Genomic DNA, 27423 nt, shown 5'->3' on the forward strand with positions numbered 1-27423 from the left:
TCCCTGATCTAATAAAATTTCATAGGCACCTCAAATCTTGAAAGAGATTCATTGACAAATCTCCTTGCTAGAGTTTTAGCTTCCGAGTTAAAAACAGCATTTCTTCTGTCGTTTGGTAAAATAGTCCATCACCACCCTAACGTAATTTTCCCACTCACTCATCAAGCACATCAACAGCAACTCTCTCAAAAAATATTGTCGTAGTTGTCCATATTATTTTTTCGTGTATTTTTACTCTCAACATACCTCACAAAGTTTACACTAATTCCCTATAAATTTCAAGCATTCAACCCAGTAGAAGCACTCTAACTCTCTCCATTACATTATTTAAACTTCAGTGTCCAACTGTTGAAAAGTTGTGGAGATAACGAAGTGCTTCTAACTTTACTGCTTTGGAAGAACCAAGTATAGCCATAGTTTCTGTCGTAGGAATCTTCTAATTTAAGATATAAGCCTTCTCATAGACATAACAAATTCAAATGTGCCCAGTATAGTCTGTGGACTGTATAAAGCGACATTTTACCACAGTTATTGTTCTGTACTATTCCTGATCTCCTGTATAATTGGTTTTAGACTCGTACTTTTTTTCTGTGCATTTTTCACCCGAGGATGTACCACATCAGTTTCTCATCATCACTTATAGATATCTACTTTTGGAGTCTACTCTGTTAAACTTTTTAAGTTGAATGTATTTACTTTCTTGTGCTTCCCACATTTCTCGTTTTCTTACATTATTCTTTAGGAATGAAGATTCTGCAGGAATATGCATCCGAATTTTCATTATTCTGTGTTGGGTGATGAACGATGTTATTGCTGTAGTCCTGAAATTTCTGGAGCCATTTTTCTACCTGACCTTCAGGATTACAAAAAATCACCAACTACTCCAATAATGCATTATCTATCTATAGTATAAACTTTTTTCCGTATCACTAATGATGAAAATGATTTAGGGCTCGAACAACTCTTGGACTCTACTCTGTTGTACTTTAAGTTAAATGTATTTACTATCTTATGCTTCCCTCATTTCTTGTTGTTTCACATTATTCTTTAAGGAATTAGGGTTATTCAGGAATATGCATCAGCATTTCCAATATTCTGTGTTTGGTGATGTTTTTTAGTTGTACAGCACCTTTTTTTTTTTCTGCAGTATTCATTGGTTTGCTATAAATATAATAAGTGATCATATGCTTTTTCCATGTTATACTTAGAATTACACTGCTGCTTTCACTCAAAATCTTTGGCATATGTATTTAATGTGAAAGAATCCTTAAAGGATTTTCTGGCCACAGATTTTAAACTGTTCGAAGCAAGTGGAACATCACATCTTTGTTTCAACATGAAGTATATTCCCAATATACACTCTTTCTCGATGTAAGTTACGCATATATAATGTATAGAGACGTTTACCATGCTGAGGGTAACTTCCAACTTTTATCTTTCTAGAACTTTATATCCACATGCTGTTTGCATCAACTAATCTCCTTTCTTCATCTCTGGAGGCAAGATCCTAATATTCATTATCATATCAATAACTGTTACAAAATCGATGGACGTCACAAAACTTCCTGTTAATGAATCCACTGACTTAAGGATTGGTTTCTTTAAATAATGAGCTTTTTATTGTAATTGCAGTAGATCAAGTATTTGTATTTGAATTTCATCCCTTATATAAAATGCTTATTTTCCTTTATGTGTCTAGCTCCTTGCTGTTCCCTCGATCTGGTTGGGCTCTGGGAACCATCCTTAACGTAATGTCCCTTTGGTTTTTATCATCGCTTATACCACAAAGTCTCATCTATAATGACCTCACTTCCACCACTTATAAAAGTTTCCCTTTTCATACATCCTCTGACAGTATTTTGTATTCCTAAGAGGCTTTTGTCTGTAATTCCTAGTAATATATCATATTATATATTAATAATATAAATTACATTTATTTTACTGTGGTTCACTTTTTCAATTTTGTGTAACTACTTTTCTAATTAATTATGTTTTTTTTCTATAGTAACATCAAAGTAAGTGGATATTTCCATGCCACATTATTTAATGATCCTGTAACTTCTGTATGGTGCCTACAATTGTTAATCTGCGAGTTTAATGAATTTAAGTTCCATCAACAAATGGATATTTTCATATAAATAAATATTATTACTTTGTTTCGAACAAATTCGTCTCATCCACAAATTGGTCACATGCCAATGAATCTATAATTTTACATTGAAAATATGGGTAATATAGCTGGGTAAGCTTTTTTACGTTATCTGCAAGTTTGGCTAAGGTTTCATACATGTTATTTACTATACTCCTACTTTGGAGTTGAAAAACTTTTTTATGGTGTGACAACTCTAATATTAAACATTATTTAATGTTGTTAAAACCTTCCCTTTTAAATAGATAGCAAGAATGAAAGGCTTGTTATTCGCTACTCCATCAATCTATGTTGAAAATGAATTCGAACTTAACCTAATATGCCTTCCATACTATGTTTCTACTATTACATAACTTACTTAGTTCACTACCATTGGATTTTAGGTTAGGTTAGTTCAGACTCAGGGCTAGTGTAGTCGTATGCAGATCTATTGATGTATTTCATCATTTGAAGATAATAGCAAACAACATGTGTGTCAGAATAAAGAACACTGTGTCACTGGTAAAACTGATGCCCATATTTTTTTGCCATTTGGAAAAATAATTATGGAAACGTTATTGTCAAGAAAACAACTTAGTGTTACAGTAGTTACAGTAATTGAGCGTAATAAAGAAAGGGGAAGTCAGCTAATCAATAATACCCAGCACCAACTCTTGGGCTACTCTTACCAACGAATAGTGTAATTGACTGTTACATTATAACGTCTCTACGACTAAAATAGCAAGCATTGTTGGTGGTTTACTTTTATAAACAATATATGTGCAATACTCTTCAAATATATAAGCGAAATCGTATGTTTGTCTGTCCGCTAACTCTTCGCATACTGTTTGATCGCGCAGATCGCTCTTTAGTAGCTTTGCACGAAATTCAAATCAAACCAAACCCTACTATTTGATCAATGACTACCAAACTTGGCATAATGACTCCTTGGGCCCCAGAAGTAACATTAAACAGCAAAATTCTCACTCATTTCCCACAAAAACCAATTTTTGTCTTTTAATTAAGTTTAAGTCTTTGTGTCATGCTCCTTTTGGTAACACTCCACACTATACATCATCACATAGCAACAAAACTATAATAATGTTGTGATTGGTCCAACAACATTGTTTATGTTCAACACATACTATACACGTTAATTCGTAGTTTATTTTTATTTTCCTTTTTTAATAACTTCAGTAATATAAAAGAAAACATTTTAATTCAGAATTTTCTCCTCAAGTTACTATTCCAGACAAACGTGGTTACTTAATCGAGGGTGCATAAGAGTTAAGAGAAAAGTTGTTAACTAATATAAGGTACTAGCGATTATGTAAAAGATCGTTTCTTGCATATCGAAAAGATAATGTTGGGTCTAGCATGGCCAGGTGGATAAGGCACTCGACTCGTAATCTGAGGGTCGCGGGTTCCAATCCCGTCACACCCAAACATGCACGCCCTTTCAGCCGTGGGGGCGTTATAATGTGACGGTCAATCCCACTATTCGTTGGTGAAAGAGTAGCCCAAGAGTTGGCGGTGGGTGGTGATGACTAGCTGCCTTCTCTCTAGTCTTACACTGCAAAATTAATGACGGCTAGCGCAGATAGCCTTCATGTAGCTTCGCGCGAAAGTTAAACCAAATCAAACGATAATGTTTGTGACATAAGTGATCAATTACTGGACAGGAATTCTCCAACAGCTGAACTGTCAGTTTTTCAGTTACAGTTAATGCTGTTAATTATCCAAATACATTCCTATATTCCTTTGAACCCCGAGGGATGACAGGTCACATTCTAAATTTAAAGATTGGTTCACCAATAATGTTGTCCATAAATCTTGTTCCAATAAAACTGTGTAATAGCACAAGTTTAGTTGTTAAAACTTTACAGCCACATGTTATTTAAACAACAATTACAACTGGTCAGGTAAAGATGAATATGCTTTAATTCCAAGAATTCCTTTGTTACCAAACGATTACCCCTTTTAATTTATGAGGTTCCAACTCTCAGTTAGAATCTGTTTTGCAATTATAATTAACAAGACACAAGGTCAAAGTTTAAAGGTTTCTGTCTTGCCTTCACATGGTCAGTTATATGTAGGATATTTAAGAGCTGAATCTAATAAAAACCTGTAATAAAAAGCTTTAATTTATATTGTGGAAATTGTATTTTGAAAAATCAAAGGTTTAGATAAAAATTAAAATCTTGTGAAAATTGAATATTTTAGATAAGTGTTTTAAAACTAATGTAATTGTGTTTGTTTCTTTAAAGTTAAGCACAGAGTTACACAAAGGACTATCTGTGTTCTGCCTACCACAGGATTTATTGTGTTTTAAATGCTTATTTCAAATAATTTGGACACCTGCAGGGAATTGGTAATTCAGCTGGTATTAAATAACAGTAAGGGGAAGCCTTGTCAGCCTTAAAATTCAACAAGCAAGATTTAGTTGAAATACTTAAAATGCTATTCATACTGTAAATTGTATGGAAACATTAATGAATAATATGATTTAAATTATGTTAAAGTAATATTTTGATGTACTTTCACACGAACATTACTTTCATATATATATATAATTTCATAATTACATTGTTCTCTGTTAAAATTTTAATGTTTTTAATTTGAAATCTACATGCTAATAATTATAGTTTATTTATTTGATCATTGAGAAGTCCTTAAGCGGACTCAGCAGATAACCTGATGTGGCTTTGCTGTAAGAAAACACTCCTAGAAAAGAGGGTAAGATTTGTATACAATTTTCTTCAACAAAATAAAAGCGTAACTATGAGCTGCATTTCTTGTATAGGTTATGTTGCTTCATATTTACCCCTTACCTTGTGGCTATGTTCCGTGCTTAATTTAAATGTATTGTACTGATTTGGGAATTACTGTTCGTGTGCTATAAAAGTATAATATTCGAGTGAGAAACTGGAGGACAAATTTTGATATAGCTTAACACGTTAGCTCCTACACGACTCATCGGTGAGTCGTGCTCAGTTTTCTTTTTAAAGGGACATATGTTGACTGGGACACAACGGCTACATATACACTCTTCCTAAAAAAGGTAATTGTAAAATGACTAGTGGGATCTGGGAAAATATCGGCAAAATAGGCTTGGTATCCAGTGTGTTAAATATAAAATATTTTGTTACCAGTAATATCTAGTTTACTTGTCGTTACATATTAGTATTAGGCCTATTATATTTTTAATACTGCGTTATTTATATATTCCCTATAACTAGAATCAGTAGATACTAATTTTGTATTTTAATTTTACATGGTGGAAAAGCTTAGCAAACTGTTAGTGTTACTCACGACTTACTGTTAGTTGTTTTGAACTATCTTATGTTTAGAAAGTTATTGGTAACTTAAAGATTGTTAAAATGGCAGTGACCTTCTTGTTTTATGTTTGTTTTATAAAGAAAATACCTAACAAGATATTTATAAGTAGGTTTGTTTCTGTTATTATATTAAATATGTGTTAAGATGTGTTGTTTATATGTGATTTTTATAGTTGTAGAAAAACGTTTCTTCAATTAACAGCTTGTTGAGTTTTTCTTTTTGTTACAGTGTTTCTATCCTTTTGGATGAAAAAGTTTGCCTGTCATAACAAACTTCATTTGGAAGGCCTTTGATGATGAAGATGCATGACAAGAAAGTAATTAGTAATGATAAGAAATTGTTTTTGTGTGTTTTGTTTTATTTTTAACTAAGAAAATTTTATTTCTGCAATATAAAAACAGTGTTTCAACCTGTAATAGTAAGTTGTCATCAAGTTCCTATAACACTGAATTTCTAATTAGGGTTTTCAGTTAACTATTAAGTTGGAATGGTGCTAAATGGATACTTTTGTAGCAGTAATTTATTTTAGGAACTTTGTTGTTCATTATATAAGTATGGTAATAATTCAGAATGCCATGGACAATAATATTTTTAAATTTATTGATGATACCAAAATACTGGGAACACTTGCTTCTCAGAATTTTTTCAAGTTTGAGAATGCTCTTGTAATCCTAAAAGACCTTAATTTTGAAAATACTTCTATTATCCTAAAGGACCTTCACATATTTAGTGAATGAGTTAAGAAATTGAAGATCAGTCTTAAGATTTGTGTTGCTCTTATCATATACAATGATCTTATTTTTTTTATTTTGTCCACTTTTAGAACTCTTCCTACAGTATGATTACATATGCAATGCTCAGAAAATAAAATTGTTCATTTTTCAACAAAGTTGAAGTTTCAGTATTCTAACATTTACCCACAACTTTCTTTACAGTTACCTGATTTGTAGTATTGTTCTTTACTAATATTGTATTGAAGATATGCAACTAAGTAAACTGAACAATTTGGTTTCTCATTCCACAGTTGAATAAATTACCGCCTGAAGCTGCTTTTATTATAAGACGTAACATATATTATTTTAAAATAACTACAGTTTTCAGTATTCTTTGTCTTATTTGGTTACATAATTAGTTCTGTGAAAGTAAGTGTTAATTTAACTTTGACTTCATTTGTGGCTAAATATGGATTCAACTTTAATTTAAACAGTGGCCTAAATCACCAAGCATGAAATGGACCTAAACAAGAGATTATAGAAAACAAAAACTTTGAAATCAACTCATTATCTTCTAATAAACAGAAACTGATTTGCTCCATGAAAGTATTTGATTTTATTAAGTGCCTAACAGCTATTTGTAAATCACTTTAAGATAACTATTTATGGTACAACTGACTCAAGGGTAAAATTTTTACATTTATTTTGTATGCGTCTAAAATATATAATATGCTTGGATATAAAAGTTTAACCTGTTGAAGCATTGCTTGACATTAACACACATTTGTATAAGCAAATAGGCTGTAAAGTTTCTAATCAACGTACAAAGTTTTAGTTAAAAAATATTCAAAGTATAAAATTAAGACATTTATATGTCTATTAATGATAAATTTTGGACTTGTGTTTGAACGAATTGTTAGTAACTACACTAATTTAATACAAATTCTGTTTCTTTACATGTGTCAGGGTAGACCAATTTCAAGCTTTAGACAGTTCGACATGTTAATGGCAACTTCCTGATGTAACCATGGAACTATTGAAGATGGAAGTTGAAAGTTTGTCAGATGAGGAACAGAATGCTTTGCTGGATGTAAAGTTCCTTGTAAGTGAAAAAGAAACTATGGACGAATCACCTAGTAAGTGTAAGATAGAATATGTTACTGTTTTGTATAGGTACATATATTTAAAAAGTAAGATATTGTTCTTTCATTTCATTCCTCTTCATTACCAAAGGAAAACATATTACAATTTACATCTTTTACAGTGAGTAAGATTGTTGTTTTTTTTTAGAACAGTTACAATGTTTCAATTTCTGGTGTGATCATTATCAAGTACGTAATTTTTTTTTTCAGTAAAGAACATTCTTTAATTAGTTAGATTTAGCAGTCTGATGTATAAAAATAATTAAATGCAGTCTGGTAGATGATGTAAGAGAGCATCCAGTAAAATCACTCATGTTTGCATGTACACTGCAAGCAGATACACTGTTTTACATTATTCTGCTTATTGTTGACTCAGTTAAGTAACAGTTACAGTAATCCTGTGTATTCAATCTCCTGATCAAATCTCCAGTTCAGTAGACCTGTCAGATAGCATGACTCAGTTAAGTAACAGTTATAGTAATACTGTGTATTAAATCTCCTGATTAAATCTCCAGTTCAGTAGACCTGTCAAATAGTGTGAAGTTATATAAAGTTTTATCTCAGTAGTGATGTTAATGTGAACTTGTATTTCTTCATAATAGTTTTCAGCTGATCATTATGTATAGGTATTTCCTTATCTAATATGATTAATGAAAAAACTTTATACTGCAGGTTAATCACAATTTTAAGAACAGTTTGATATGTTAATACAGTTTTGGATTGCCACAGTTGTGATCTATGATGCTAAGACAACATGTTTAGCACCAACCTTTTTGATTCCAGCAAGTTCTAAAATATTAGCTTTTGCATTGCTATAAATGTAAACTTGTACCACTTCAGCTACTTATTAACCTCCTATTTTATTATTATGCTGTATATTTCCTTCAGAGTTGTTCTACTTTTTTGTAATTTGCTTGTAAAATTAGCCCTAGTTTTCCTTTATATGCTGTTTGAATTGGATGTGACAAACTGTATGTAATAATGATGGAGGTAGTTGTGTATCTTTTAATATGTTCATGTTGACTGTGTATTACATGTTTAAAAAAATTACATTTATCACTAATATAGTGCAACAATTAATATAACAGATAGTGTGTTTTCCTTAAAATTGATTACATTTTCAGTTTTTCACTTTAACAAAAGTATATTGTAGGCATTAAATGTACACAAGGAATTAAATGCCATAGTGTATTGAAGCCAAACTGTTACATGATAATGTCAGGGTTTATAATTTAAATATAATTGTTTTGAAGAATATGTTTATTAAAAAATAATAAAGAAGTACCAAATTTTTAAAATACTTAATATTTGGTTGGCAGTAAATTTAGTAAGGTGATATTTGAAGAAGTTTCATCTTGTTTCACTAACTTGATAATAACAATTCTAATGTATTGTTCATATAGATTTAATAAAGAAATTTTAAATACAAAGAAAAGAAAAGAAGACAAATTTTACTAAAAATTATTTTCAGTTAAAAATAAGGTTATTTAAGAACTTTGCACTACTTTATGCGATGTACACCATGAGCCGCATATAAACGTATGACAGTCACAGTAAAGTATCACTTTACTGATGTCGTGTTAATTAGTGCCTCTACCATACTGGGGACAGGAATGCTAACATCAATAGGTATGTTTCATCTTAATTACCCCTAAATGGCAGTACCTTATTTCCTTTTTATCTTTATCTTTTTTTTATTTTAACTTTGGAGAGCAGGCACTTTCCCACAGCTGTCTACAGGCAGTGAAGAGTGATATAGATGTGGGCTTGAACATTCACATCTCACTCTCCTTATTTCTAGTCTAATTGTGTTTATTTCTTATGTGAGACTGGCAAATTTGAGGTTAAGACTGATAGATGATATATCCCCACTGCAATGTGGGTCCTACTTCTCAGTCACTTCCAAAACCTAGGATAATTTTATAATCCCACATTATAACTTGTATCCTAGGATCTTTTTAAAAATATGCAGTGTATTTTGTTTAATTTTAATATATTTTGTATATGGCTTAAAAATCTATGGTTAATATATATATAATGGTGTATAAATCATATTCAAAACCATTGTTACAGACAGAAGTTATGTATATATTTTGTACTTTTAATCACCAGAAGTAAATCCTTTCTTGGAAGAAGGATCTTCACATTCCATTTTTGAGTTTGGCACAGTAAAAGATGAACAACAAGAAGAATATGAAACTGTAGAAAGCATAGAGGTAATGGACCTATTACAAGATTTACAATTTTTTAATTGTTTTGAGATGATTGTGTATTCCTGAATAACATTAAACATGTTGTGTATTGTTCTTGTTATTCAACCAACATTTTAATATCTTGTGAAATAAAGACTTTTCAAATTTGAAAATTTAAAGATTTAAAATTTGAGATAAAAGTGTGTTCAAAAAGTTCATTTGAATGGTTTTCTGTAGCCTTTGTAAATCAAATGTTTTTAAAAATTTATTACAAATTATTAAGCTCTCACTTTCACTTCCAAGAAATGTATTTCATTTCAAATAATTGAATTTGGTGTTTTTTTAGAATTGCAATGTCTGGTGGGTTTGCAACATTGAACAGTGCCTGATTATAGTAAAGCATAGTAGAACTACTGTAAGATATAAAAAAGCATTAATAAACTTGTGTTTTATTTTGTTGATAATTAATTATGGAGCAGGTATGGGGAAAAAAAAAGTATGGTATTTTTTATGATAATTGTGAAGTAAAATAAAAGCAAGAAATTGTATAGCATGGAAGAACATCGTTAAGCATAGGTTATTTGTAGCTTGTTAATTAAGTCTATATTCCTGGTATGTGATGAATGATTCCACTGTGTACAAACATGTTAAGTAGGAGTTTAGTTAATCAATCTCTTAAAAAATTTATGTGATTAAATATTTATCTCAAGTAAATAAGAAAGGAAATTACATGAACCTCTGAGAATTTAAGTAACCTAATGGCATTTAATCATGTTTTATTAATTAACTCCAACATTGGTGTGAGCCATGTATACTGTATTTTACTTTGTATTAGTTTTTACATCTAACCAGATAAATATGCAGCCAAAGCATGAGAAATAACTTTAAACTGTGCAGGTAAATTTTTTTTTAATATTGGATAAGAAAGTACATTTTACTGTACATTTACATGCAGTGTTGTACTGTTGGAATTGTTTTATTATAGTGTTTCTTAAAATGTTTATTTTTCCAATAAGTAGTAAATTATACACTTTTAAATCCATTGAGTACAAAAATTTATCAGCTCAATAAAAGTAGAGAAACTTGAGTTTACAATTGTAGGATGCCATTCCATGTGTTATATCAGAAAGGAAAATTGCATTCCATTTGTTTTTAAGGAAAGGAGATTGATTGCAATGTATCATTTTCAAAAGTGTTAGTTTTGTTGCAGTGGGTGCCTCCAGCATAACAGAACTTAGACTTACTAAGTAGCCATGGGGATTTTTTCTGTTAGATACCACCATTCCTTGTCATTTTACTGAGTGCAAAAAAAAAGATTAATACTGAAGTGAAAATATTTTGACAATTGTCATTTTTATAAGAAGTGTCAAAGGGGAGAGATATTCATTCCAAGTGGTATACTAAAATCATGCATGTACATAATATCTATGTGAAAAATAAATATTAATTAACCAAACAACAATAAATATATACTCCAACATGTTCCTCTCTTTGTGTGTGTTTTCCATTAATGGTTCTATCATCAAATTATTTATTTCACTCAGATGATAAAGGAAGTTCTTTCTTTTTTTTTTTTAACTCCCTCTTAGAAAGAAACATTTGTTCTTAAGTTTGTTTGTTTTTCAGGTTGACCGTTCAGCACATACCATGACAGATCAATGTTGATATTATACATGTACCTTTATCTGTGAACTACATTGTAATATATGCCTAATATTGCAGTTGTTTTCTATACTGCTAGAATTTTTTTTACTTAAGTATATTTTAATATAAAATGTTGTCTGGTTTGTTAGTATACTGAGCAGTTATCAACCTTAACACAGATTCATGTTCCAGTTCATTTTTTAGATATATTGAAAACAGTTTTTAATTTATCTAAGTAATTTGCTTTATTATTGCTTAACTTGGAACTCCTTAATCTACTCTCCTTATTTCAGAACATATTTGCAAGAGTAAAAACAGAGCAATTGGATGACTTAACACAAGATGACATTATTTCCAAGTTCAGTGAGAATGATGATCTAGATTGTTCAAAACATGATGCTATGAATTTGGAAAAAGACAATGAAGAATTTGAAAAAGAATTGGTGCATTTTAACTCTGGGTTAGAAGTCACATCAGGTGTGTACAAGTATCTTAGTAATTCATTATAAAATTGTTTCAGACTCCCTTGAAGGAAAATTTCATAAAACCAATTGTAACAGTTCTCCTTTGAGTTGCTTGTTAGTAATGATGTACAGTTTTTTTAAATTTAAACTTAGTAATGTCAACTTTTAATTTGTATTTGACTTGATTATTTACCATTGCTGGTAATACTTTGATAGCATACTCCAGAGCAATTAAAGGAAAAAAAGAAGCCTATTGGTCAAACTGTTTGGGTTAGAAAAAATATTTGAGGACAAAAACTGGATAGAAATTATGACATATATATAATTTACAACTTGTACTAAGAAACCATAGGCTGTGAAAATTATCCATTAAATGAAACTGAATGTTCAACAAGATAGAAGCTATGAAGCTTGTCTTGGCTTCAAAAGAAATTAGCTCAACATACTGAAAATTATCCAGCTGTTATGATAGAAAATAAAAGTTTATAAAAGGTAATAGTAGTAATATTGATAAATATGTCATATATATTTTTAAAAAAATACTTTCCCTCTTAAGAGCTGAATCAGCTATAGCTTTGGGCTTTAAATACGTACTGTAAATTTGTGTGCTGAAAACTAGTGACTCAGTTCAACTTCTAAACTAATTTTCCAGCAGTTGCACATTAAAGATTATAAGCACATTATTTGCAACAATCATTAAGTCTTCCAATAGCCATCTCTTTGGTATGCCAAGGACAAAGCTGTATTACTTATATTGTTTATTTTCTTAGATTTCCTAACAGTAAGAATTGTTTTGTCAGAAAGAGTAATGAAATTAAGTTAAAAGATAAACATATGAGGTTCACTCCTCACTAAATCTTATTACATTTTGAAATGTCATTATGACATTTGATTTCCAGCTTATTTATGTACGTGAAAGCTGGATTTATAGAATTTGTCTGTAAATGTAGTAGTGTGGTGCATTCATAATTATTAATATGATACATGTGTACAAGTGCTGAAGTAATGTGATGCACCTGTGTGTCAGCTGAAATAATGTAATAATTACGAAAGGAACACAACACATAAGTACACATCACCAGTGCCAGATTAAGGGCAATTGATGCTCTAAGCACAAACCAACAGTGGTGTCCCTCTAGGCCCCCCCCCCTCCATTGCTTGGATTTTAACTGACAAGACTTTAAAACTCAGTAAGTTCTGAAAATGAAATAAAAGTTTGAAAATTTATAACCCTTCTTCAGTTTTCTTCCAGGTTAGACCCCACAACTATATTAAATAAAAACTTTTTTATTTTATTTATTTAACAGATTGGACATGGATCAAAATCAAGCAATGACTGAGGCCTTTTATTTAGAAATGATGAGGGAAATTGCTTCTTTGATGAATGATAATTAAAAAGAATTATTTTTACTGTATATTGGTTTTCACTCTGCGTTAACAATTCTCACTTTTATGTTAACAAAAACAAAAAATTACTCAAAATCTTTTTATTCAAAAAAATTCCCACTTTGATGTTAACAATTTCTCACTTTGAACTTAAAACCCTGTAAACAAATTATTTACTTATGCCTTGATATTTACTTAAATTTTAAAAAGTTTTCTTCTAGATTTTTTAATTGCAAAGTCTTTGATCAAGACCTCTCAACTAATTTGACTTAACAAATCTGTTTATATACCTAGCAGAGACAAGGCATCCAGCCTGTCACTTAGTTGTTCTGTTGAGATTTTTAATATGCTTGAGTTGAAAAAATGAATGCTCAGCTGTGCAATTTTTGACCATTAATGTTACAAATATACACAATGCAATGTCTGCATTTAGAAACTCATAATCAATTTTGTCTTCTCAATTTATTTTATGAAGCTCAGCATGACTGAATATGGTTTTTACAGTTTCTGTTGCACTGAACTTGTTGTGCACATATGAGTGAAACTGCTGAAGCTCTTCAGAGAGATTAGTGTCCAAGTTCTCGGGGTAAGCATTAATTTGCTTTTAGGAACACTGATAGTACTTTTCAGTTTCAGCAGATGAAGTGACATCATTTGGTGCATCACTTAAGAAAAAAAAATCTGTTTGCTATTTCTTTCTACACCTCTTCTCATCTGGGTTTCCAGTTTGTCAATGATTGTGTAGAAGGTGGTGATACAAAATTTATCTCTGGCATTCAGATCTACTTCTTGTGCATCTCCGTCACTGAGTACCTTCTTTCTGACACATTTGCGAGTTTGGACTGCATTGTAATCAACATCCTCTGCAACTGCTCCAAATCTTTCAGAGTCATCTCTTAAAAGAGTGTAGTTGGTCAGCTTATGACCCATACAGATCTACAAATGTTTTTAAGTTCACATCCTCATTTTGCAGAATTTGCTTTATGAAACTTTTGCAAAATCTCATCCCACATGATCAACATAAAAACATTGTAGTTGTTACATCTTATTTGTAATATTGTTTGCTTCATTTCCAATGTTTCCCTTTTGTGACTGTTCTTCAACTAGACATTCTAAAGCTTCCAAAATCTTAAAGAAAGACTTCCAAATTGCTGTTATTGCCATAGCATGTGCCTCCCATCTGGTATCAGAAAAGGATTTTAACACACTTTCATTTCCAAGACGAGCTTTAAGAATTTTCCACTGGCTGGTTGAAGCTGAAAAAAATGTATAGAGCAAATGCATTGCAGAGAAAAAAATTAACTGCTACTTGACAGCAGTCAACAGCACTTCAGCCTATCAGATTTAGTGAGTGAGCTGCACAGGGCACATATATGGCAAACTTATTTTCTTCTAAAATCTTTTGCTGCATCCCCTTATAATGCTCAGACATGTTAGCAGCACTGTCGTTAGACTGATCCCTACATTTTGAAAAATTAAGTTTCCAAACTTTACATAAGTACTGCAGTATCTGGTTTACTATTTCCTCACCTGTATAGCTTTTAAGTTCCAGAAAGGTGAAAAAGCATTCAGTAGGCTGCCCATCTTTGAAGTATCAAAGTACAACACTAAACTAATCTATATGTGATAGATCTGGCATCAAGTCATTTGATAAGCTAAAATAACTAGAAGAATTTACATCAACAATGAACGTGTGGACCTTCTGAGTCATTGGTTTGATGACTTCTTCACAGATGGTCTTGAACAAGTAAGAAGGATTTCCTTTTCTAGAATTTCCACATTTCGAAATGGATCAAACTGACTTATGAGCTCAAGGAGCCCTAAAAAATTCCCATTCTTCAGTGAACCATATTTTTCATCTATTACTCGAAAAGCTAGGCCACACTCAGCTCACATATGAATAATAGCTATTACACACTTCAAGACAAGTTCTCAGTAATTTCATTCTTCTTTAATTTGTTTTTCCAACTCTTGTCGCAAGCCTAAACATTGTCTGCGAGTTAAGTATGTTAGTATAGAGTCTCGGTTACTAGTGCTTCTTTCATGATGATCATGAACACATTTTATCTTGCAGTCTGAAAAAAAATACAGAAACAAAAATAATAAAAAAAACACAAAAGAATATGGATAATATATTATTATAATGATCAGAAAAACACTGAAATTCATAAAAAAAACATTGGTAAGACAGTCAAACATACTAAACTCTATGTCTACATTTAGACAAAGATTGTCAGAAAGTTATCCCGGGACCTAGGTCCATCAGCACATAAACATGAATTCATATATACCTTTATTGATTTGCTGCATTCTGATTGGTTGAAGACTGTTTGAGACCAGTCTTGAATTGATTCTAGACTGGTTTCAATTCATTTTAGAAGAATTAGTTTTCAGTCATTTCAAAAGTTTCATTAAGGTTGTTGCTATGATAGCTGTATGCAAGAAGCAATGACAATGGTAATATGCAAATCCACTGTGAGCCAAAAAGTATTCCAAAATAATTTATGATCAATAACACATACTGTAGTAGCATGTATACATAGTGATCATTCTGTACTGGGACACATACATAACATATAATCAATTGTAAACTGTACTGCACATTGAACTACTAAGTACTGGGTTAGGCCTAGGCTAGATTACCTTAATCCTAATCAAATATCTGAAGAATGAGTTGTAACCTCAACATTGAGCTCAGTTTTGACCTGGGGATCCAAGATGAGCCAACAAACCATACATCTACAAAATTATCATATTTCTGAAATTCTGCATTCCTGGATGCAAAGGCAAATTCAAAACAACAGCCTTAAATTGGGAATAGTCCATTTGATTATTCCAGACTATAGCAGCATTTCTAGTGCACTTACACTAAACTAGTTACAGTATTTAGGCCTGACGTTATTGTCACACGCTTCTCAGATAACAACATTAATGTTAGGCTTAATGATAATACATTGCAACTGAGACCACTAACATTAAGCCTAGTATGCAGTACTAACCTTGCACACTTAAATTTGTTCGATTCGTGCACTTTTTCAGACAATTCCAAATTGATTTTGTTGATTTGCTGGTTCTTTACAGTGTCTTTGTATGACCACGGTGCAACAGTACTGTACTACTAGTAGTAGTATATTGTATACATTACAACATTAAGAATCATATTATACATGTTGAAGTCTTATGTAATTTGACCTAAAAGATTAAATTATTTATTGCCTTTAGACAACTCCAATCAGTCTTTTGTTTTCCCAGCTTTTCAAAAATGTAATAGAACACATACTGATCTGAATTTATATTTGCAAAATAGTTGAATTACACCTAAAAGTTTGTTGTCGTTGTCTCTGTGTTTCTGTCTCAGGTTGTTCATTTGTCTTATAAAAAATATCACCAGAGGGCCAGGTCATGGTATTATGACGTCAGGGTAGGATCAAGGAAGAATTAAGGAAAATATAATTGTGATCTCCATTTTTAAATCACTTTTAAGACCGAGCACCCTTGTTTTTATCCCCTAAGTAAATCTCAGTTTCAGATCTGTTTATATTATTACATAATCACAAAAGGATACAAAATGCCCAAATTCTCTTATGGGTTACATGTATTTTTTGAATGGAGGCATTGCTACAGTGGAATTCCTTTCTAAATTTTTTCTTGGTACGATAAATTTCAAAATGTGTATTCACACACAAAGGAGGTTTTTTTACAGCAAGTTGTTTGAAGCCAAAAAAATTATGGCTCAGAAAAGCTTCAGTAAGAAACACTTATAAAAAATATTACAAACCACACATGAATAATGCAATACTAATCCAAATATAACGTACAAAAACAGAAACCGAAAAAAATATAAAACTAGCCACGTCTCTGTACACATCTCTCACCATTTAATTTGACTTATGTTTCTGTGGTATTATACTCTTATTTTTCTGTAGATATGACTGAATAAAGCAGTAAAAGGTAAAACAAAACAGTTCCACTGCTTATAATGTCTGATAAATAGCCACAACAGAAGGAATGATTGAGAAAACTATTTCATCTTCAAGGCCAGACATCATAACATATGATGATCTTTTACCTAAAGTTTTATCAACATTTTGTACTGCTCTTTACATTAATCATCGAGATACATAGTTTAGTAGTTTCTTGAAACTTCAGTCACTCACTGAGCCAAAGAAAACGTGTTTTTTTTTAACAATGCAGAGTAAAGTCAAATACAGTATATAAGGACAATTACTAAAAAATTGATTAAAGTTTAGTGTGACAGTGAAAAAATTAAGGGCATAATAGTTAGGGGAAAAACTCTGTGGTGCTCCATTCCCTTGGTGCCCAAAGTATGTGCTTATTTTGCTTAATGGTTAATCCAGGGCTGATCCTGATAAGAAAGATAAAGATATTGTTGTTTTTTTAATGTTGAAAGAAAAATGTAAAATCAACCAAATATAATGTCATTTATGAAAGCACCTGTTCAGGTTGATAATGAAGGAGAGTTTATAGCATCATATAATATTTCTATCAAAGAAAGGAGAACCGTATACTATTGTAGAGGAGATCATAATACCATCAATTAGAGAAATGATTGAAACTGTTATGAAAACAAGACTTTGGTCCTGTTTTAAAATGCTTGCCTTTAAGTGCAAATACAGTTCAAAGACGTGTTGATGAGATGGCTGAAAATGTGTAAAAAGACTTTGGCATCTGAACTTATGCATTGTAAGTTTTCCTTCCAACTTGAGGAATCAACGTTTGGCAGTTCAAACATTCTCATGGCGTATTTTAACCAAATTCAAAAACAAATTATTGACAAGTTTTTGTTTGCAAGGTGTCGTAAAGGTGATGCAAAAGGGGTGACAATTTTTTAGTGCTTGGAGGAATATTTAAACAAGCACAATATTCCACTCAGCAACATAATTGAGGTTACAACAGATGATGCACCTTCAATGGTTGGCTGCTACAGAGGATTTGCTACCTTTAAGTAAAATGTTTCTGATGTGTGTACTATTTACTGTGTATTACATAGACACCACCTTGTGGCAAAAAATATCAGTGACGAATTGCATGATACTCTAAAGGTGTGCATCATATCGATAAATAAAATTAAAGCACATCCACTTAGTTTTTGACTGTGTGCTAAGCCATGTGAAATAATTGATGAACCAGTTACTGTTGCATACTGAAGTGAGGTGGCTGTCAAGAGGTGTTTGCTTGCAAAAGCATGTCAGTGCTCACACTTAACTTTTTTAAAGGAGCTAGCCAAGCCCTCAAAACATGCAGTTTTAGGAGCCAATCCTTTAGCTCATTGTAAAATATACCCTGCAGTGGAGGTTATCAGAAAAATCACTGAATTACATGCAGATCTTACATAGATTAAAAGAAAACTAATGATATACTATTTTAACTTGTTGTAAACTTGTTTTTTATGGAAAAAAACAAATGACACTATTTTATTTCAGACCACTTAAATGATTTATATATGAGGTTTATGTTTGTCTTCAAATCTTCTCCCAAAGTTCAAGTCCAGTTTTGATGAAACTTGGTGAGTTTTCAGCATCAGAAGGTGAAGTTCCTAACAAAGTTTGATTGTAGTTGGATCTTTTATAAAAGTTTAGTGTATTTTTCCATTTTTTTAAGAAAAAAGTCAAAAACAGCATTATAGTGCACTGAAATGACAAATTTTATAAAATAGACCCTCTCTAAATTAAAAAAGTAATAGGATCTTACTATTATCTTCCATAATGGAGAAATGGTGCTTCTTTCCTTTTTAATAATCTACATTAATCTTGTAAATTTATTATTATCAATGAAACTTTATTTGATACAACTTTTTAAAATTGTGGTAAAGCGAGTTTAATGCAGAATTTCAAAGCGAGTCTGCCTGTTGGAGAATTACTGTGATATATCAGAAGAAACGTAACTTTTTCTGCCTGAGAACCCAAGTATATGCTATGAATTGAATTATTTTGTGACCAAAGGAATAGCAAGTCCTTTATACAATATTTGTTACATACAAATTTGCAGGAATTCTGTAGTAACTCAATCTTCATAAGTTACACAAGTATTTTTGTTACATCAATATGAATATAAAGTCTCCATTTTTATGTTTCACTTTGAAATAGAACAAATTGAAAAGGATCATGTGTTGTTGTTTTTTTCAGACACATGTGTGAAAAAGTTCAACCATTTTAAATTCAGTGGTGATTTAAAGTACATTCTCTTTAGTCATTACAATTTTTTAAGGTTAAACTGTCAACACTAACATTGCTAAGTGCAATCTAGCTAATTGTACTATATATAACTATTGGCAAACAGTGATTTCCAGTTGTGAAATGATAAAAAGGTTTTTAGCTTTTGCAGTCTGACCTAACATACATACATTTACAAACAATGTGCATGCAGTAAAGTATATTCTCCAGACAATTACATGCTTAAAATTGTTATTTGTCTGTTTTTGGAAACTGTCGACAGAAAAAAGAACTTTTATTTCCATCTTTAATATATATGAGCTTTGATCAAGGCTTTGCATTATATATAAAATGTTTACATAGCACTCTAATTGAAAATAGTAGTTATCTTTATGAAAGTTTAAATAATCACTTTATATTTTAACTTTTATTAATTAAATTTTCTATATCAATTTCATTATGTTAATACAAAATATTTAAATATTGGATAAAATAATGGCATTCTTATTAATGAAAGTGTATATACTTTGAGTACGGGGTCTTTCATTTGTCCAGTTTACCAAATAATTTAAGTCATTTTGTAACATTTAAAAATCCTCAATATAGCAAATTTTATTAATTTGATATTTATGTTTTTTCAATGTTATTAATGTAAGTACCAAATATCAGAGTTCCTAACAGTGATCTTTGGAGCTTGCCTTTAGTAAGAAATGCCTCCATTAATATCTATTATGTAGTAATATCAACAAAGTTTCGTAGACAATGAAAATGTCAAAATCCAGATATTTTGCATCATGAAGTGTTGTAATAATGTAAATAAGGTATCTGTTAATATTTCTTCAATGCAACTTGAACATTACAGCCACTTTCTTTTTTGTAGTTCATCACCTTTCTCTGTTGATTAATGTGTGGTTGGTTTTCTGTTGTATACTGAAAACTCCTCTTGTTCCAAACTTCCTTTCTAGTTATGTTCTGACACAAATCAAGTATCCATCCAAATAAATATGTTCAGAGACAAATAGGTTGAGGGAGTAACTTTCATGTCTTTATATTGTATAGGCTATAAAAAATTTTGTAAGTAAATGTATTAAAATAATATGTACTACTTGTCCTGTTGATCTCCATTTTGTTTTAGAAGACATTTTGTATGAACATATTCTGTACTGACAGAAAGTTGTATAAAAGTGGATCTTTCCCTGACCCCACCCCCTTTTTTTATAATAGTTTAAAATGAGTATTTTGATTTTATTGATATTATGTTCTCAAGACTTGTGTTTGAAGAATATTTTTAAAGTTACTTGTAAGGGTACCATATTAATAAATGATGTGTTTGTTAACTACTGTAATTGTTTGTATTCTTTTGGTTATAGGTCCAAAGACTTTGAACTACCATTATGGCAAACAGCTTCCTGCTTATGATTTCTTGACACAAGAAGCTTCCAATGCTTGTATAAAAAAGAGGAAATCTCAGCAAATAAATAGTTGTGACACAGTTTTCAAAACTTTAATGAAACAAAAGCATTTTCCTGATAAAAATAAGCTCCATGGTTATCTTGGAAATGATAAGGACCTAAATAGACATCAGAAAGAACGTACTGGTGTAGAATGTTACAGCTGTGATGTTTGTGGCAAGAAATTTGGAAAGCGTAGTGTCCTAAAAATTCATCAAAGGATACACACTGGGGAGAAACCTTACAGCTGTGATGTTTGTAGCAAGAAATTTTCACAAAATTCACAATTAAAAAGTCACAAGTTTATCCACACTGAAGACAAACCCTATAGTTGTGAGGTGTGTGGCAAAAACTTTAGAAGCAATAATATCTTAAAAAGGCATCATAGAATACACACTGGTGAGAAACCTTACAGTTGTGATGTCTGCTCGAAAACATTTTTGAGGAATGAACAGTTAAAAAGGCATCAGTTTATCCATACTGATGACAAACCATATATGTGTGATGTGTGTGGCAAAAAATTTGGAAGCAATAATGCACTTAAAAGGCACAAGAAAACACACACATGTGAGAAATCTTCAATTTGTTATCCCTGTGGCAATAAATTTGAACAATATTCACAATTAAAAAGTCACAAGTTTATCCACTCTGAAGATAAATTCTATATATGTGAGTTGTGTGGAAAAACATTTGGAAGCAAAAATGACCTAAAGGTACATCAGAGAATACATACTGGTGAGAAACCTTACAGTTGTGATGTCTGTTGCAAGACCTTTGCAAGGAATTCACAATTAAAAAGTCATAAATTGTTCCACACTGAAAACAAACCCTACAGTTGTGAGGTGTGTGGTAAAAAATTCGGAAGCAATAATGTTCTGAAAATACATCAGAGAATACACACAGGTGAGAAACCTTACAGTTGTGACATCTGTTGCAAGAAATTCTCACGGAATTCACACTTAAAAAGACATCAGTTTATCCACACTGAAGAAAGACCATTTATGTGTGATGTGTGTGGCAAAAAATTTGTTAGGAATTATGTTCTAGAAAAGCATAAAAGAATACATACGCTTGAGAAACCATACACCTGCAATATTTGTGACAAAAAATTTGCATGGAATTCACAATTAAGCAGTCATAAATTTATACACACTGAACAGAAGCCTTATATTTGTGAGGTGTGTGGCAAAAAATTTGGAAACAATGATGTCCTAAAAAGACATCAGAGAATACACACTGGTGAGAAACCTTACAGTTGTGAAATTTGTGGCAAGACATTTTTACGCAATTCACAATTAAAGAGTCATATGTTTATCCACACTGAAGATAGACCATACGTGTGTGATGTGTGTGGCAAAAAATTTGTTAGGAATTACGTCCTAGAAATACATAAAAGAATACACACTCGTGAGAAACCATACACCTGTGATATCTGTTTTAAGAAATTTGCATTGAATTCACATTTAAAAAGTCATAAGTTCATCCACACTGAAGATAAACCTTACATTTGTGATGTGTGTGGCAAAAAATTTGGAAGTAATAATGTCCTAAAAACACATCAGAGAATACATACCGGTGAAAAGCCTTACAGTTGTGATGTTTGTTGCAAGAAATTTTTATGGAGTTCACAATTAAAAAATCATAAGTTTATCCACATTGAAGACAAATCCTAGATTTGTGTGGCAAAAATTTGGAAGAAGTAATATACTAATATATATTGGATAATACACATTGAGAAACCTTACAGTTGTAATGTAAAATTAGGCATTAGTATTGGATGAACAAGTAATGCATTGTTTGTTTCTGTAGCTGAAAAGCTTAAACTAATTTCATATGTAAGCATAACAATTGTAATGTATGATAGAAAGTGCTCATATAGTCATTGAAAAAGAAATATATTAAATTACCTAGAATGAAAATAAATTGTACATGTGTAAATATTTGAGTGTATGGCAATGAATTTTTGAGAGAAAAACAAAAGACCGTGAAACAATACTAGAGTATATAGTATTTGTGACAAGCAATTTTCACATTAATATTCTGGAAAACAAAATTAAATTAGTTACAACAGAAATAAACAATATGTGTATGAAGTATTATGAGTTTGTGATTTGAAGTGGCAGAGAAAAATCAGTATACTGTGAATACTGTTGACAAAATTTACATCAAGAAAAAAATCATCAGGAAAAGAATCATGTATGTATGGCAACAAACTACTGAAAAAAATATTGAAACATTAAGAGATTCAAACTTGAAATTACATCTTTAGAAAAACATGAAGTCATTCAGTGGAAAGAGGAACCATAAAGTGATGATGTCTGTGGTAGTAGACTACTACAGAAAATTTATATAGATATATTTGTTTGTGATGAAAAAAATTGGAATGGAGATGATAGTTTTATTTCAAGAAATTTACTTTGAATCTCTGAGTGTAAGCACAAGTTCACTCAGACTACAGCTAACTACATACCGTGTTTCTCTGATAATAAGACCTACCCATAAAATAAGACCTAGTGTGATTTTTGGGGATAGTTTTAATATAAGCCCTACCCTTAAAATAAGCCCTAGTTAAGAGTGGCAGGAAGAGGAAAGAAATAAAAAAAAATTAATTTATTAATTAGTTTAATAGTTTAATAATAGTTTATTTTAAATGGTTAGTTTAATAGTTTTACTTTGTAACTTCATTTTTTTAATATATCAAAATAAGACATCCCCCGAAAATAAGCCCTAGTGTCATATTTTGGAGTGAAAATTAATATAAGCCCTTTCTTATTTTCGGAGAAACACGGTATTACACAGTGTGAGTCAAGAAACAGTTCCTAGACAAAAATATTCAATAACAGCAAAAATTTCCCAATATTTACTACAAATGTACCTGATCACTGATTGTTATATTGTGACAAACATTACAGATGTAAAAGTGAAGAGAGAGTGTTTAGAGAATATGCCATACATAACCTTACAGTTGCTCCTATTAGGTGGAAGCTTAAGAAAATGCATATATATTCTTCCACAGTGAAGAGTGTCAAGTAAAGAAAACGTGCTACTGCGTTAGTAAGAATTCCCATGTCATCCAAAACCCAACTAGAAATAAGTGTCGATTTCTGGGGCACAAAGTCATGATAACCAAAATATTTTATATTCAGCTCATTCTTTACAATTTTGGACTTGTACACATTATGCAATAATTAAACATGCTTTATGGTAAGAACAAATGTGCTTTCATCACAACTCATAAATATGTAACATCTATTGTTTTAGGTAGTTTTCATGTTTAAAACAACATTGTTGGTATGTTACTTTTTTTTTATTAATACTTCTGACATTTATAAATAGCATTATACTGCATTATCAAAGTACTTTACAGTGGTGCTTTTCTTCACCTTGATCTTTAAAGAGTCCCTCAACACCGTTACAAGATTATATTTAAATTCTATATAATAGCCACTTTTTCTATAGCATTTATTTAGTCACAGGGAAGGTTAAGAATCACATTTACACCCTAGCCTGACACAAGTCAATGGATCTTATATTTATGTAGATATTACAAATAATCTTAAAGCTTTTTTTTTTGTTCCTTTTTTCCTGAACCAGCCCCTATTTGCAGCTTTAATTTGACCACAGTTAATTCAATTATGCTGGTCATTTATAATGCACATATAATTTATAATTGAACATGACTGACTGCAAATGGGCATGCAAATTTTCGACCAACTATAAGTCATTATTAACGATTTTGATATTAATGCATTGTCACAGAGTTGAGTTAGAGTAAAGGGAGTTGAGCACTTGTTTTGAAATAATGAAAAAAATTTTTTTAATCAAAAAGATACAGAACATGTGTAGCATAACACTAAACTGAAAAAATGCAAATAAAACATTAAAAACTTGTACAAGAATTTGTGGATATACAAGTGTTTTGTTTTTTTAAAAACAAAGTCCATAATCAATAACCAAATTATCAGTTCAATCTCAACAGTATCTCTCCAACTGCACACCTTTATTAGTTCTAGTAGGAAACCTAACATGGATGCATAATTATACCAGATAATATTGGTACATGAAGGCCAAATAAAATAATTTGAACGTAACTATTGCATCGTTTATACTTTCAGTTCCTCATTACAGGAAATCATCATTTCTTGATAGGCTTTGCTATCATGGACATAAAACTAAAGAATTATTGTAGTTTGGTTTTTGCTACCACAAGTATCAAAACAAAATTTATGATTTAGTAAAGTTTGTTAGAGGCAAGATTGAAAAAGATGATGGAATTTTTTTAGAAGAACCACTCTTTTTAATTGTCTGAACCATTTCATATGTCAAATGAACAATTTTGTTAAGTAGGATCAGCAAAAAGAAGGATAAAAAGAATAACAACTAATGGTTCTATATGAAAGAGTATCAAGTATTCACTGAAGACTCTGTGAGATTTCATTATACCAGAAACTGGTTGTCACTTTGATGGAATTTCTTCAGCTTGTGATAGGATACCATTATAATCAACATAATGAAAAATCTTTGATTCTCATGCTTTTATTTCACTGAACAATGAAAATTCATCCTTGACATCAACACCAAGGGAATACCTTACTCTTTTAATTGCAGCACCAAAGCTACTCAGAACTTTCTGTTTATGGACAGCTTCAGATAAGTTCCATATGAGAGTGTGTCTATTAAGTAGAAGTTAAATTATTCCTGAATTGAGTTACTAGATCATTACTTTGAAAGTGTACCACATTTGTATCTGAGTGTTTAACTTTTAGCTTTTTCAAAAATTGGTGAAGATAGTCCCATATTGTAAGGATAAAATGCAATGCAGAATGATATTTCACCATCAACAGGGTTTACAACATAGTTGTGCAAATTTGCTTTTGCATGTGATGCTCCAAAATTTGAAGCTTAAATTTCTTTGTGATACTCAAAAGTCCACTAGTCTGCAAAACTGATATGTATAATTACTTCATTTGGCAAGAATTCATCTTTTAGTGTTTTCATATAATAAAAATAGATGGGAAATATTGTGGAAATGTCAGCAAAGTTTTATATATTTAAGTCATTAAAATATGTGATGAGACTGCTGAAGATGCCTGTATGCTTTTCCTTCACTGTTTTAATACAGTTTAATGTTTATAGCCATGACCCACATATATATGTATAACCTCCCTTCTTTGAATCCACTCCAACCACTACTATATTATATTTTTAATATTTCCTTCTAAATGTTTACATTTGCAATTATCACACTCATAATTGTAACATTTTTATATCCTTCTTGTTGCAACAAAACTTGTAGACAGACAATGTCTTTAAATCTATCACATGCAGGAATTACTTTTGCTGACTCAATTTCTGAGCCCTCAGATTTCCATCTTCACAAAGTGTACACAGATAGGTTTTCAGATCAGCTATAGAAGGTTTCATCACTGAGAACAGTTTCATTTTTTATAAATTGTGAATATTATACATGAATATTTAACTCATTTATATGCAAAAACGGCTCATTTGGGTTGAGAAAATATAGAAGAGTTTAACAACGTTTTGACCTTCTTCGGTCATCGTCAGGTTGGGTTGAGAAAATATTTTACATAGAAGAGTGAACAACGTTTCGACCTTCTATGTAAAATATTTTCTCAACCCAAATGAGCCATTTTTGCATATAAATTTCTCAACAAGTGGGTTTCTCCACATCACTGAATATTTAACTCACTTATGAAGTTTTTCATATTGTCATTAATTACTTATGTTTACCTCATGTGGTTGTGTCCTTTCCTATAATCATATGACTGTTTGTATCAACTTCAAAAAAACTCAAATCTTCCAGAGTATTGTACTTAACATATTTAACTTACCCACTTTACTATTATAGATCATTAGTTGGCTGTGCTTTTCATTGGATTTCCGTTGTTTCCTACAATGTCCAAATAGGCAGTTTGCCTGAGTCATCTGTATTTTTTAGGATCTTCCACTAATAATTTTAATCAATATGTTTCTATTTCATTCATGGTACAACTTCTGATGATTGATATATAATTATGAGCTTCAATTTTTTTTAGTTTTACACTGAAATAAATTATAATAACTACTAAGCTCCTATTGTCACAAAATAATGAAATTTTAAAGGATAAAAAAATAATACAACGATTATGTTAAGTCAAACATTAAAAGTGTCTGGAATCATAAATATTTTGAGGGTCTGCATTCTGAACCCCTGCCAGTTCTTTGCCCTTTGATTTCACAAGGGCCCTAACATAGGTTGCTGAACTACCCTCTGTTAATACCTCGACCATTCTTTAGCAGGATATTCACATTTTCTTGCACTGTGTCCTATAAAACCATATGACAGCTCTTACCTCTTTTTATGCACTTCTCCAAATTCTTCTCTTGGATTGTTTCCTGTCAGATACATTATTTAATAGCCAAACTTCATCACTTTTTATCTTATCCTTTTTTTTAATTTGGCAGGATAAGATTCTTATCATTCTGAGTCTGTTTTTATTTTCTTGCAAAAACAACCCTGTCTCTCTGCAGCCAAAAGTGATAGTGTTGAAATGAAAGAAACCACTGATAAAAAAAATGGCATTGTTATAAACATTCATTGGAAATATTTTTTCAGGTAAACTGTAGAATAAATTAATACCTCCATAATTTTTATCAACCCCAGCCATGAGCTATCCACCATCTTTTCTCAAAATGCCCACCTGTGTCACAGCAGTGTATCTGCAGACTTATAATGCGAGAAACCAAACACCTTGTGCTTAATAACAACGTTTTTAAAACACAATTAGTAG

General features: G+C 31.1%; 1 protein-coding gene across 6 annotated transcripts; it reads left to right on the forward strand.

The window, feature by feature from the left end:
* Nucleotides 1-4742: 4742 nt before the first annotated feature.
* LOC143230695 (uncharacterized) lies at nucleotides 4743-22572 on the forward strand. 6 transcript variants are annotated; one of them, XM_076464679.1, is made up of 6 exons: nucleotides 4743-4864; nucleotides 5696-5783; nucleotides 7147-7316; nucleotides 9435-9538; nucleotides 11452-11635; nucleotides 20552-22572. In XM_076464679.1, the coding sequence occupies exons 3-6, from the start codon at nucleotides 7208-7210 to the stop codon at nucleotides 22303-22305; spliced, it is 2151 nt and encodes a 716-aa protein (XP_076320794.1). In that variant the 5' UTR covers nucleotides 4743-4864; nucleotides 5696-5783; nucleotides 7147-7207; the 3' UTR covers nucleotides 22306-22572. The 6 variants fall into 6 exon arrangements, with proteins under 6 accessions (XP_076320794.1, XP_076320795.1, XP_076320798.1 ...); XM_076464680.1 differs by having other exon boundaries at nucleotides 4860-5189; XM_076464683.1 differs by lacking the exon at nucleotides 4743-4864 and adding an exon at nucleotides 4985-5107.
* The last annotated feature ends 4851 nt before the right edge of the window (nucleotides 22573-27423 follow it).

Source organism: Tachypleus tridentatus, chromosome 10 (assembly GCF_004210375.1).
Source record: "Tachypleus tridentatus isolate NWPU-2018 chromosome 10, ASM421037v1, whole genome shotgun sequence".
Classification (NCBI taxonomy): domain Eukaryota; kingdom Metazoa; phylum Arthropoda; class Merostomata; order Xiphosura; family Limulidae; genus Tachypleus; species Tachypleus tridentatus.

Excerpts from the sequence above, each read along its gene's own strand:
- LOC143230695 (XM_076464679.1), top strand. The coding sequence starts at position 7,208 with ATGGAACTATTGAAGATGGAAGTTGAAAGTTTGTCAGATGAGGAACAG. Across the intron at positions 7,317-9,434 it reads AACTATGGACGAATCACCTA|AAGTAAATCCTTTCTTGGAA; the intron begins GTAAGTGTAAGA and ends TTTAATCACCAG. Across the intron at positions 11,636-20,551 it reads TGGGTTAGAAGTCACATCAG|GTCCAAAGACTTTGAACTAC; the intron begins GTGTGTACAAGT and ends TTTTGGTTATAG.